Source organism: Melanotaenia boesemani, chromosome 9, assembly GCF_017639745.1.
Source record: "Melanotaenia boesemani isolate fMelBoe1 chromosome 9, fMelBoe1.pri, whole genome shotgun sequence".
In the NCBI taxonomy this organism is placed as follows: Eukaryota; Metazoa; Chordata; class Actinopteri; order Atheriniformes; family Melanotaeniidae; genus Melanotaenia; species Melanotaenia boesemani.
In genome coordinates, this window is record NC_055690.1 from 12160978 (window position 1) to 12175805 (window position 14828).

At 38.0% G+C, this 14828-nt stretch overlaps 1 protein-coding gene across 2 annotated transcripts in view; it reads right to left on the bottom strand.

Moving 5' to 3' along the window:
* tenm4 (teneurin transmembrane protein 4) overlaps positions 1-14828 on the bottom strand; it is a 156722-nt gene that overhangs the window by 29952 nt on the left and 111942 nt on the right. The window contains exons 19-25 of one of the 2 annotated variants that reach the window (XM_041995264.1): positions 11239-11500; positions 9701-9968; positions 9437-9580; positions 6761-7010; positions 6333-6353; positions 3302-3534; positions 2328-2482 (exon numbers count right to left, since the gene is read on the bottom strand). In XM_041995264.1, the coding sequence (XP_041851198.1) occupies positions 2328-2482; positions 3302-3534; positions 6333-6353; positions 6761-7010; positions 9437-9580; positions 9701-9968; positions 11239-11500 (1333 nt within the window). The remainder of the gene's footprint in view (positions 1-2327; positions 2483-3301; positions 3535-6332; positions 6354-6760; positions 7011-9436; positions 9581-9700; positions 9969-11238; positions 11501-14828) is intronic. The other variant, XM_041995265.1, reaches the window with a different exon arrangement.

Sequence of the window (14828 nt, forward strand, 5' to 3'; positions counted from 1 at the left end):
TTCCAAGATTAAAAAAAGCAAATTGAACAGATTTCTAAAACAGCAAGATTCAGTCTGTGGTGTAAACAAGTAGAAACATGTTTAAATATGTCAAACTCTTACGATAATTAAGAAGTAAGGTTATAGAGCAATAGATTAAATTAAGAGTGAGTTTTGCAGTAGTAAACTCACTGCACAGATTGCAAAGCAAAATAACAGTGACCTCATCACAGAAGAGAAGGAAATGTGACATTATTTCTTACCTAAATCAGGTGTGGAAAAGCAAAAGTAATGACCACTGCTATGAGCCTTCTCCAGAGGAAATATTTCTTGGTGTAGTGAGGGGTTGGGGAGTGTTTGAAGTAGGAGGCTATGCGCTCTGGATGAATTTTTAATGGATGCTTTTTACTGTCTGAGTGTCTGGCATTGCTCGTGTGATTTGTCATCATTGTGGAGCTGCAGTCAGCCTGCCTGTGTCCTGGCGGCTGTGGAACTAGGATAGTGAACATCTATAGGTGCTTGTGTGTGAAGGTAAGGGAGCAGCTAGCAGAGGTCATGAGGGGATGGTGTTCCCCTGGGGCTGGAAATGGGCAGCTGGAGGCTTTGCTTTCTTCTATATATGTGATTTCTTATACACAGAAAAGATTCTGTGTCACCCCCCCCAGGACCTGTTTGCTAGCTGAGCTTAACAAAATACACAGATGCACATGAGGCACAGCTAAGACTTCGATCAATTCATACAGTTAATCCCAGACATTGTTCACTGGAGTAAAACTGAAATAGTTATAAACAAAAAGAAAAACAACCACACAAAATATATATTTGTCTGTCTATATTTTTGGGAGTAATGGCAAAAAGAGGAAAAAGCTTTGAAAAAGTTTAATGCACATCCCATATGGTAGTTACTGAGCTATTTAATGTGACCTCAGTGCACTGTCCTTCCCAAGGGTATGTGTTCTGTCTGGTGCATACGTAAATGTTGGTGACTGTGCATTAATGAGCACATGTCCATGAATTGAGAGGAATTTAAGTTTTGGTCAGTTAAGTTTTTGTTATCACTCTACAGGTACAGGTCAACATCTCTCTATTCTCTTATGAAACACAAGCAACTGTTCATCTCACAAATGCAATGTACTGAATACAGTAACTGTAGGATTCCTCAACCTGGATTGAATCCAGTTATCTGTTCTTTAGACCAAATTGTTTTTTTTTTTTTATTTTATGATACTTTATTAATCCCAGATGGGAAATTCTTTCTCTGCATTTACCCATCAATGCAGTGGGTTGCCAGGATAGATTTCGGAGCCCAAGTGGCAGTTGGGGCTTAAGGGGCTTCTCAGGGGTTAACTTCAGTCGCAACCCAGAACCAGGTTCTCCAGACTCAAGCCCACCTCTGTAACCACAAGGCTACCGCTGCCAAACTGTATCTACATTAACAAACTTCAAACAGACCATCATCCTTTTAACAGATTTTTCATCTTGATTTCTTGTCAGAGTTTATTAGTGCAGACAACAAAGTGTTAATTCACAATCAATTCTTTCAATATTTACAACTACAGGACACAACAAAATCATGAATTGTCCTTTCCAAACCTATCAGCACTTGAAGAAATGATGGTGAAAGATTGCCAGTGAAGGGCTTTAATCTCTAAAATATACAATGAACTGGTGGGTGAATGTTCAGAAACGCAGTAAATAAGCCATTTAGCTAAAGTAAAAATGTATGCATCTGAGTATGTGTATAGTGTATATACCCATTTTGCCTATTTATTATTTATTTTCCCATTTTACTTGTGTTTTTTATTATTCTTGTCATGTATGTATCTCAAAATGTTCTAAAAATAAATCAAATACCTTTGGAAAAAATGTTTTAAAACATTATTTCCAATGTTTTTTATTAAATCACACCAACTCTTTTTTATTGTGAGTAACATAATTACTCCAGCCTTCATATACAGATTTGCTAACTAGTTCTCCTGTGGGGTAAAAACAATCCCAATCCCAGCTAATTTTTTGACCAACAATAGGTAGTAAAATTGGCCTGAAGTGAACATCAGAACAAATAACATTTGAATACTGACAGAGGCAAGTCAAAACACGCAAAACACACATTCTGATATTAATGTCTCCATTGTATTTTGGAATCCTTTTACAGTTTTGAAGCTTTGAGAAAGTCCTGTAAATTCGTCTGAAGACCAAACTGAGAACCACCAGGCCCAGTGGCTATAGACACAAAGCTCACATGGGAGTGTAAACATCCTGGGGGCCTGGGCCACTCAGGGAGGATGGCGTGGGTGAGAGACAGGAAAAAAAAAACACAGCAGCTGTGCTGGTCAGAGAGGGCTTACCTGAGAGATGTCCATCACAGCATCACAGCTGAGAGGTCGAGCAGAGGTTAAGTCATTGAACCCCAAAAGAGTAGAAATGATACCATTCTGGTCAATCCTGCGAATCATGGTCCCATCCACAAAGAAGATTATGCCGTATTTATCCACCGTAATGCCTGCAGATAAAAAGTCACCCAATAAGCAGAAGAGAAAACATCCATCAGTTATTTTGTTTATCTTGACCTAATGCAAGAACAGAGCACCATTGTATGCCAATTAAGGACTATCTGCTGCAATAAAATAAAACTCTAGTCATGCCAATAGTCACTAATGCTATGACTGATTTAAAAAAAAAGAAAATCAATAATAGAGAATAATAGAAGCATCAAACAGATGGAGAACGCAGTATTGATTCAATTATAACAAAATATTACCAGCGCAGTGTCTTTTGCTATCTTTGCTTTAGACAACAACGATGATAAGAACAATGATACTGCCTCTGCAGCCTTCTGTTACTTTGGAATCTGGCAAACAACGCTGAAGCTACTATGGTTAAATCTAGTTAATTCTTATCTAATTAGAGCAACTGCTTTGTTTTCAGTGCAGCGCTGGACTGTAGATATGAGAATTAGAGAGGAACAGTATTATTTCAGTACACATGACTCATGATGTCATCTCTGTGAAGGAAAAAAGAGGCATGTGTTCTAATGACTAATACATCACACCAATATGGAGGCAACAAGGAGAAGACAACCCCCGAAGACTCACAGGCATGCTGTGAAAAATAAATTCAGCTTAAAAATAACTAGCTAGCCACTTGAATGCAATGTGTGTAATTGAGGTACAGCCAGAGAAAATAAATAGGCGAATTTCTGTCCTATTTGATATTTCTCTGTGGGACTATCTTGCACAGTCCAGCAATTTAGTCAATTTGTAGACTAAAACTAATTTAAACCATATATACTCTATTTAATATAATAACATCCATGCATCACCTCTGGGATTAGTGAGAGTGGCCTCAACAGCTTTTCCTCCATCCCCACAGCGGGCATCGTCATATGGGAGACACTGGTCACCAGTGCCTGCCACAAGCTCCAGATTCTTAGCCACATCTTTTACAGTATTCAGGGATTTCACCTTGAACACCTTCCTGCTGCTGGTGTCAGACAAGTACACGGCACTGTTCACAGGGCTGGTGGCCAGATAGTACTTATGAGCAGGGCTGTTGCTGGTTAAAGGAAGGGAGAGGAAGAAACTCAAGTCAATAAAGCTAGAAGGGCTGCAGTGCTTTCAATAAGAAACATTGTGTAATATAATTAAGATGGATTCAAAAACCATTTAGAGAGTCAATTGGGCGCAATTACAGTTTAAACCCAGGACATGGAAACCAAAAAAATAGAATAAGATTAAACATGATAAAATAAAATGAGATTGAACATGACATAATAGTGGAGATTAGAAACCATCTACACAGTCAGCTTGTCCAAAGAGTGACAAAGCCACTCATCTGAACAAAAGTCTATAGGCTCTGAATACAGAGATGACAATTCTGAAACTGCAAACTTAACAAAACAGAGATTTAGTTTCTTTAAAAAAAATAAAACAATTGCAATTTTGACTGAGATGCAGAATGTGGAAAACAAGGAGAGCTGACGGTCTGGTGGGTCTTTGGGGTATATTGGTTCCTTTAAAAGAAATTCTAATATCTCATTAGTGACTTAAGGAATTCTTGTGATACAATCTATAAACAACAAAAAGAAGCCATCAACACAACTGCAGCAGTCTGGTTGCTGCTGTAAGAAATATAAATAAGTATGTTTTGTATTTCCCTTGGGATACAAAAAGCATAACTGTACCATAAATCCAAACACATTATGTATCCATCAAGCAGATATTCCAGCACAAAAAATATTCTGTTTAATTCCCAGCCAAATCAACAAAGTAATCCTTCAAAGCCACATGGGGTTTCCCAACCTGACAGACAAGAGAACAAAATATAACCAATACTGCCATGGCAGGCTGCATGAAAGCTGTTAGAATACTCAAGTAAGGACAGATGACAGAAAACATAACACAGCCAATGATGTAGATGGATCTATTGAAGTACAAATTAGGTGACACAGAGCACCATTACAATTGATCAATCATTTATTACATGTGACAAAAACAAGATGCAGTGGAAAAATAAAAACATGGCAGAATCTAACTAAATGATGACATGTCCTATAGGCTACTCTACACTCCTGGCCGCTAGAGACTCTGAGCAAGTCTGACCTTACAATTACAGTGACTGTACAGTCTTGTGTATGCTTCATTGTATTCATTACACAGCATAAATGAAACTTAGATCTAATATCTTCTCTCTGCTGAATAGTGATAACAGGGCACTGCTGCAAACCGCAGGCACCCATGTCAGAATCAGCCTACTGACCAAGTTGAATGACATGCTGTTTTACAGTAAATTCCAGGTTCAATGAGCTGGTTTAGAAAGATGCTTTTTTCATACAGTAGATCAGTAGCAAATCTCAATAAGGGGTTTCTGTTTTGCATTCTATCTGCCATGTGCAGTCAGCTGATACCTTATCAGCTCCTTGTTGCGTGTAAAACAGTTTTGTTCTCCCCAATGCTTGAAACATTAAGGTGTTATTCCCTGACCTTGAGCTATGGCCATATACACCATCTATATTCACTGACAACATCTAGTTTGTAGAAGATAATTGGATTTTGCTTCATGCTGTCATGGAAATGGTTGGAGCGGATGGGGACATCCTTAGTAGGGGGTCAATGAACATTGCAGTGGGATCACCCACCTCCCACTCCTATCGCTAGCTAACACATGAACAGAAGGCAGTCACCCGTTTTATACAGGCACATGCTGTGTTTTCCTAGGATAAATCTCCTTTTTAACATGCAAATGCATTTCGAGTACAGAGACCAAAGGGACACAGCTTTGATGTTTCTTTAGTTTTGCTCTAGCAAACAGAGTGTGTGTGTGTGACATGAGTAAGTTATAGTACAAAAGTATAAAAGTATTTCCATTATTTATAAAGAAATTTGAGAAACAAAGAACAGATCATTCAGAGAGCAAGTAGAAAAGAGGAGAGGTTACATTTGTTTTGTTAAAGTGATCATTCTTGAAAACAGAGGCCAGTGCCCAGCATCACAAAGCTTTTCATCATCAGTTTGACTATGTGTTCCACAGCTTAAGTCATGACCCTGTGACAGAAAATCAATCAATAGCCCTTTACCTAAGACAAGGTATCTAAACAGGGCACACAGAGATTTCCCTTGCTGCCTCCTGCCATGGAAAATGAGGTCTCTGTATCTTAATCCACTGATAAAATCTACACTGAGTTGCTCACACATTTTTTTTTTGGCTCACACACAGAGCCAATATGAAAGTTATTATATTCTGCAGTCATACTGTATGTGAACCTGTAATACCAGCTGCAGATGATCTGCATATATTGGACAGAGGGAATACATGTTTTAAGTATGTGTATAATGACATAAATCATTACAATATTACTTACTTTTAAACATGATATAATTCAAAATGGTAAACTCCACTCTCTGAATAATCACATGATTAAATCAAGAAGTCTCCATATTATAAGTATTTTGTAATCATTTGCTTTTCTACACAACGGTTTTGTTTGACTATATGAATTTGTGCATAATTAACTGATCTAGTTTTAAATGCTTGGGCTCCTTAACAGACCAAACTGTTTTAAATGTAAAACTACCTAAAAATACTGCTGCAGTAGTGAAGGGTCAAATGCATTATATTAAACAATGCAATTAGATTTGTTTGATCAACTAGGGGACAAATGTAATCTCTATTAGCAGCATTTTCTCTTTGTAATCACACATGCAGATGGGAACACAGTGTAGTGAATAAAGCACTGGATCCTGACATTAGGTCTCAGGAGATAGGAAATAAACCAATGTACCTAATGCTTTAGAAAAGAATTTGGACTGTAACCTTTTATTTATATTATCTTAAGCAAATACTTTATGGCTTACCTATGCCTGAAGTCTTTATTTCTGTCAAAGTTTGCAAAAAGCAGCAGAAATGATAGAGGAAGAGAAAGGAGAGGAAAGTTTAGTTGTTAGTAGATAGAATTTATAAAGGAAGTGGACACAAATAATCAAAAGAATCATGACAAAACGTTGACTTTTTAATCTATTCAAACATCTTTGTGCACACAATAACTAAATAATTAATCTTTTCAGGGTCATAATCTGTTTAGACCCCACTACATCCTTATCAGCCCCTAGGAGGACCAAACTCCAGCTGATGCAGGTGAATGAGCGAGACAGGACCATCAATCCTCTGCCTTTAGGGCATTTCTGTCTATCTCAATCGACCTCGGTGGTTTATGACCTGTGTGTAAGCACATCTGAGCTGCTCATGGTCCTGAGCGGATGTTAGTAGGATACTCGTCCGTTACCTGAGCTCCAGGACACTGGTGACGTTCCCTGTGGTGAAAATCCTCCTAACATAGTTGAAGTCACCCACGTACAGACTTCCATCTGAGCCACAAGCTAGCGCCACAGGGGCCATGAGCTTGTTTCCGTCAGCAAGCCCATTACAGCTAGGGCAGGAAATGCTGCGTCTGCGTCCGTTCCCCATCACGCTGCCAATAACAGGAGGCTGCTGGGAGATGAAGATGTTCTCTCCGTTGCCCATGTGAAGAATACCTGACAAGGATGCAGAAAAAAGACAAGTTACACCTGCAAAATATTTAAATTGAGCAGAGTTTTAAATATCAATTTTGCATTATCAATGAAGGACTGCAAAGCAGTGTGGTCAACGGGTACTTTTAGCAATTATGTTTCAAAGGCAGATTTGAGATTTGACACAGTGTTTTTCCCAAATTACGTCCAGGTCAGCATTTCTTCTATAAAAAAAAAAAAAAAAAAAAATACAAGAACCATATGTTTGACGATGAATATACTGCACCTGAAGTATAATATGCTACTAATGTCAGAAGATGTCTTATTTCAAGCTGAGAAATTAAATAAGGAAGTAAAACTTCTCTTAGAAGAAAATGGTGCAAAGCTGTCTGTCGTTTAAATTATATTTCTTGAAATATTATATGTGCCATTTTTATTAGAAACCACTTAATTTAGTTTTAAATACAATTAAATAGGATGCATCGCATTAGTTTGATATGGGATAAATTCATATTTATAAACCACAAATGCAAATTGTTCATGGATTTTACATAAATGCGAAAGGTAACAATGCTAAATTGATCTTGTTAAATTTCTCTTCAACTTCACAAATAAAACAGTTTCTTGACATCCCTTCATGCTAACTAAATCAGTCTTCCAGTACATTAAAAATAAAACTGATATCTAATAGAAAATATTTCAAACCAGGTGCTTGCACAACACTAAAATAAAATGTTTATGAATTCCATGTGATAAGATTCAATTATTCCATCCAGAGATCCTTGCTCCATAAAACAATGATGTGTTACTGACAATTCGAGAGCAAGACAACTGAAATAGGACCTTGGTTAGATGAAGATATTCCAGTTATAATTCTGCTAGTAACAGTCTTCCTGTAATTTAAAATGGCTTCATGTAGTATTAAAGATATATAAGATGAGAAACTCACAGATAGCGTGAATGAAGATTTTAGAAATCTGATGATTGGGTTTGTATGTAAACATCAAACTGGAACTGTAAACGTTGGTCTGTGAGCCCATGTTTGTAATAAGAGGTTGTCAGAGTGGATTAAAACACAAGCGCAATTTAATGCTACAATATGCAGTGAGAACTCTTTGGCTCAAGTGTAATGTCTTGAAAAAATATTACCACATATGCATAACTGCATACACACACACACATACACACCAAATAAATTAGTAATTAAATAAAATTGTCCCTGCCCCTTTTTTTAACCTCCAAAGCTTGGGAATAAAAAAACAGATAACACTACAAGTATAGTTAATATTCAGGCACTCAGATATAACTCCACACTGACGCACCCTATGATTTTTACATTAGCTGTGCCAATTTACTCTTGGAAATTTTTTAAATATGCAAATGTAAAGATGTTCACGCTGCTCAATCAATGTAATCATATTTGAAATTCAGCATCTGGACGTCTGTTGTAGTTTTTCTGCTTGTGATGATACTTGGTGACCTAAGTTCTTAGAGCAGAACAACATGTGGGCTATCAGAAATGATCAGCCATGCATCCCTTTCCTGGGACATGATTTAATCTCAGGGACTGCTGCTGCTGGGAGTAGCGGTCTGACAGCAATTAAATTAGGGATGATTCTAAAAATGCTGGGCATTAACAAGACATGGAAGTGCCAAATTGGGGGGGGGGCTCTATTGGTGAAACTGGCAGTGCTGAGATGGCAAGATGCAGCTTTCTTTATCCCCTGGAAAACACATTCAGACTAAGCAGGCTTAGTATCTGGCAGATCAGAGTGCCACCTTCCTGAGCATTTTTCAAATATGCTTCATCTCCTCTGATGAGACCCTCCAGACACATACAGACTATGAACTAGTGACAGGCACTGCTTAAAGTTGTCCTTGCTACTGCATCTTAGGAATAATTTGCAAGTGATAAGAAAACTGACCTTTTTCACCTAAACATGTATTGCATGAATAAACTATTGCAAGACAAAGCTTTATGTGAAAAGCTGGAATATCCAACCATTCACTGAGGGCATTTTTAGTTGAATTAACAACATTATGCAAAAGACAGAGCATATCTTTTGGCATATCTAGAATTTTAAGTGCAAAATGTATGGAAAAGAAGAAAGCATAACACTTTAATAGTAAAAGCCATAATTAACTTATTCTGATGTGAAATAACCGAAAAGTCCTTGCTTGATAAAATGCTTGTTTCAAATGTAACTCAACAGTTTTTTCATTGGTATTTTTCTGTATCTTGACATATAAACGGGAGTACATTGCATTGATGTCTGTAAAAATCAGAACCTGGCATACAAATTTTTCAACTACTAATCAATTACACTCAACTGTGGTGATGCATAATGTAAAATTATGCTATGTAGTGGTAAAAAAACTAACTTAAGAAGGTTTTTGAGTAACAAGTTGCTGAGAACAGAGATTTCAAAAGGAGTAGCTATTTGACTCACCACTCTGGATATTTAAAGCGTGATGCTTGTCTATTGTCCACCCTCCCAATTTGGAAGCAGTAATTTCGTACCCTTGTAGTACAGCAGTTCTCTTCTCCCACAGAATAAAATCTGGACATGACTCATACTCAAAACCCACTGAAACTGAAAAAACAAAACACAACACAACAAAACAAAAAAACAAAGATTAAGCTTCTTAGCAACATGTTTGCCAGACATAAGTAGAATAGACATTACATGAAAATGGATTATTTTATCACATACCAAAGGCTTCAGAAAGGCCATAAACCTTCTGGCTATAGACATCAGTCTTATCCCACACAAAGTCATAGGACAGATTGGGGGCTGCGGGAAACCACTTTCTGAATAGCCTGCCTTCCACAGCCACCATGAGGTGAACCTTCATCAAGTTGAAAGGGATTGTGGAGTGGGTAAGGGTCACCCTCAGTATTGACTTGTAACCTGGAGTCCTGCTGCTTAGATAGCCCAGTTTCATTTCTGCTCCTGGTATAGGCACTTCCTCCTGCAGAGACTATAGAGAAAAGATACAGCTCATCAGAGAAAGAAAAAAACACAATATTAACATGTCTCTGTATGTTCGCTCTCCATACAAACATTATCAATATGTCATTCCGCTGCTCAGTGGACACTCAGATCATGGTAAAATATTTTTCATCCCCTTGCCTTCAACCAAAAGTATACACCCAAGGGAAATGTGAAACACTAACTGGAGGACAATTATGCTCATGTATTACAGGGCATTGGATGAAGGATTTCTTCATTATGTAGTCCAGTGAGTGTTTTCTTTTAGAACTGATTTAATAATTGCAAATGTTTCATTAGTATAATAGCCTTCCCTACAATCTATATGACAGTAGTGTAACAAGGGTACCCTTGGGCTCAGAATGTGCACAGTCCAATAACATATCTATTCATTTAGTTTTGTAGGACTGAATATTTTTGCTTTATGAAATTTCCTCTGAGGTCAAACATGCAAGTCAAAATGCAAACATTTTATACAGGGTTCCGATTTAGGATTGAAAATAGAAAGCACCAGTTCCGATGACCATATTATCTTTACTAAAATTAAATCACTGCTTGTTCTATGTATATACAGCTCAAAACAGTAGGAATTAAAATTGCAATTCATAAGGACATCGGTTAGAGACCATGTCACTTGTGATGTATTTATTTTTAAATTCTCACAGCTATTTGTGGTTAACTGATCAAAATTCCTTTTTACAAGTGTAAATGGGACGATGCCCTTGTGTAGTGCTCTCAGAGCTCGAGTAATAGCAAAGACAAGGTTACTATAAATAGACTGAACTGCATAGTAAATTCACAGATATGCCATCAATCATATGAAGCAAACTGGGAGATAATGAGAGATGGGCACAAAGATGCCTGCTAGATATAGAGGAGCATCACATTCAGCTGCACACAGATGCCCAGGGATATGCTAGTACCAACATGACACATGGAAAACAAGGACAAGGAACAAGCAAATCTTTTGAACAGGTACTTGTGTGTTTAAACCTACAATTAAAAATATCCATATTGACATGTGTGTGAGATCATTATCAGTTCTCAGTAAAACAGTTTTACACACATGACCAAATTCCACCAAACTGACTTGGTGACAAAATCTCAACACTGTTTCGAGCCATAGATACCATTCCACCTGTATGTGATGAATAGTCTTCAGATTTTCTCCCAGCTACTAGGCATGGATCATTTGAAGGAGAAAACCTTACAGATTACAACCTGCACAGCAGTGAAGAGGTTGAATGGTGGAGCTTCACCTGGATTTCAGGTACAACTGTCCCTCTTTCAGTGCAGGAGCCAGCGAATGCAGTGAGCGGGGCTGGGGACACAACAGGGGCAGGCCTGCTAAAGCTGCTCAGGTCACAGCTGGGGATGTCATTCTCCTCATGCCGCATGACGATGGTGTCCATGACAAAGAAACGTCCCCATGGCAACCACAGTGTGTGCTCCTGGGTGATGAATGGAGCGCGCTCAAAGTGCAGGGCTATGGCTATGCCCCCATTGGTCACCAAGTCAAAGCTGAAAAACAAATGTGGACAATGTCAGAGAGGATGAATACATTCACTTACTCTAAAGATGAACAATTTTCACTTAGCCTTTCTTCTAACCTTAGAAATAAACCACAATGCAATTTTAAATATAATACATATTTTGTAGTCATTACTAGTTTTGTTGTGATTCAAACACAAGGAAAGGATACTTTTACTATTAAGCACTATCTTTCAAGCATACACAACCTGAATGTACAATAGGATTATTATTGATTACAATCTAAAAAGCACATCTCTCGAGTATTATAATCAGAATGTTATTTGAAGAATGGAAAATAGAAGATTTCAGGCATGACTGTTTCATCACTATGTGTATGTAATGCAGAGCTTATGTTCTCACACTTTTGTGTGTGTGAGAGAGAGCCTTTCACTGCAGGATGGAGGCAGCCACCACTAGTTTATTGATCCTTTAGACGAAAGCTGTCAAGTCTAACATCAGTCTAAAAGCCCTGCAATGCAATCCCATCTGCTGCTGCATTAAAGGGCCTTTTCCTCCATTAAAGGGACCCTTCCTGGTCTGACCTGAGTCTCAGTAAACAGGCTGCATAGTGACAACAACATGCCTGCACCTGCATGGACTTCTGCAGCTCCTGTCACTTCCCTCTAAAAGCCAATTAGCACCTGGTCACCCACAGGCCCCTGGGACTGGGCCACATCCTCACACAGAAGGCACCTTTACTAAATTACAGGTAGAAAAAAGCAGGACCAAATGATGGCCTCTAAACTAGGCAACCTCTCTTTTGGTTTAAGCTACTATATAAAGAATCTGCTCAGTCGAACTTCCCTTGAGGGTAAACATCTGACAGCTGTGGTGATAAACAATGGCTTGTTTCACTCTTTGCGTTTTCACCTTGGCTGGTTGTAAGCAGAGTGCACTCTTCCAGTAGTTTAGAAGCTGTAGGCCAATGTAAAGCTGTGACCAATGAGTTGCCCTGCAGCTGCAGTTGGTCAGCTTGTATAATACCAGACTGGCTAAGGCTGCATACACTCTTGTGGCAAATACTTATGGGCATAGTAGCCAATCAATGACAGAATTTACTGGGTTTTATCAATCATCAACAGCCTTAAGTCAAAAATCTCATTAAGCTACCTACAACAGACTTGCTTGCTCATACCCTAAATAAATGCCTCAAACTCAACTTGCATGGCATGCCTATACAAATAATACATGACAGTTTGCCAAATATTCATAAATAACTACATGGTACCTCCTTAATAAATCAAGTACGGTACCAGTCAAAAGTTGGGACACACCTATCCATTCACATTTAATACTAGGTGTCCAAACATGGCAAAAAAAAAAAGAAAAAAGAAAAAAAAGCATGAAGGCTGATAAAAACATAAAGAAATAGTTTTTAAGAATGGATTTTTTAACTGCTTATGAGTCACAGGATTGCTAGATTTTCTTATAAATCATGAATCATATAGAGGTGGAAGCAAGGACCTAATAATGAGTAATGAGCTAGAATCTTTGTCAGCATTTTACTCTTTAGAGGCAAAATCCATAAAAGAGAATGGGTCTCTCTCAGTGTTCAGTCAATTAGAAAATAGCTACACATGTAAAGAAACTAAAATAAGCTATTTTGTTTAGGCTAGAAAAACTTTGGGACTATAGTGGAAAAGGTAATTAAAAAAAAAAAATAGTGGACAATAAAGAACACATCATAAAAATGAGGCGAGACAGCTTCCCCATTTCTAAGTGACTGAACAGGTGCATTTCTGATTTCACGCTGCACCGAGCCTGTTTACAGTGATTGCAGGGGAGTTGCAGAAGTATGGGCATGTTTACAGGGGGACCTGGGAGATGGAGTAGTGTTTACACATATGCTGGAAGGTAGAAAAGAACATAGTTTTGCACAGGGAAAAACTGAGAGATGCATGGAAAAAATGGGACACTCACAAACAGGGAAATGATAGAGATGAGGGAAGTCAGTGCAGTGGGAAGGACATAAGACCTAGGCTCAAGGAAAGCACAGGAAATAAGAAAAAAAGTGGTGCCCAGAAAGGAAAGGCTTAAGGGCAGTGGAAGATTAGAGGAAGAAAAGCATGAAGAAATGAGGAACAGATAAAATAGGTGAAGAAGGTGAAGACGATGAGGTGGAGATGAGAGATTTTTGTAATAGTAAAAAGAAGATGAAAATGACAAGATGATGGAAGGAATGAAGAGAAATACGAATGATCAGGATCAAACCGGTGGCAAATATGTGGGCCTTTAGAGTGTCAGTGACTGATAAAAGTATCAGGAAGAAGAGGGCCTTGGGAAGCAAACACCAATTCATGCTGTGCTGTGATAGAGGGGCTTGGTTTGCCACAAAGCATTCCTAACATCAGTGATACAGGGATGTTGAAGGCTGTGAGTGAGTGAGTTCTGTATGCTTGCACAATCCGATCCTAAACTATAGACAGTGCAAATAACAAATATAAAAAGAAAGTAAATTATTAATTATTTACTCAGGTTTTTCTCTGTCCTTCAAAGAAACACATTCTACTCAGCCTTGGTTTCTTTCTTTTTAATCTGTATTTCTCTGAGAAACTTGCCCAATTTCAAAGCTGCTTAAAAAGAGTAGCACAAAGAGAGCTGCAATATGAACCTTAGACTTTTCCTATTTGTTTACTTAGAACACACCATCACAACCATTCACCCTTTTCCTAAGGGCTTCTAGTGGTGCTGCAATTAAACAACAAAAACAGGATTACCACTGGAATATGACTGGTTTATGCTTCCCTGAAAATTCTGTGGATACGTGGAAGTGTCTAAGATGACAGTCATAGAAATATATGTCATTCAGTACATTTGAAATTTACTGTTTTAGGGACACAATATTAAAAAACCCCAAATGAAGTTGGGATCTTTTATTTTATTTGCCAATAAAACCGATTTCAAATAGCACTATTACATGCCAAGTCAGGATACATATGTAAAAGGACTAAACATGACAACACAATTGTGATATCTGCATCTACCATCGTCAAATAACATCCATCTGGACTATGTTTTATAAAGCCACTGAGATACACTAAACTGGCATATTTTTATTCTGCCCCCTCCCTGGTGCTACTGATGCATAACTCATGGGTGTACCAGAAGGATTTTGTTTGATTTCTCTGGGAATCGGGCCGAGAATTCCAAAATTGGACCCAATGAAAACATAAAGCAGATCAATGTGGCATAGTTTGGGGAGGCAACTGTGTGTTTTTTCCCTTCCGTCCAATATTAGAATTAATCTTAACTGAACCTTTTCCACAATAAAAGAAATACCTTTGCAAAATATTTGTACAATATATTTATGTAGCTG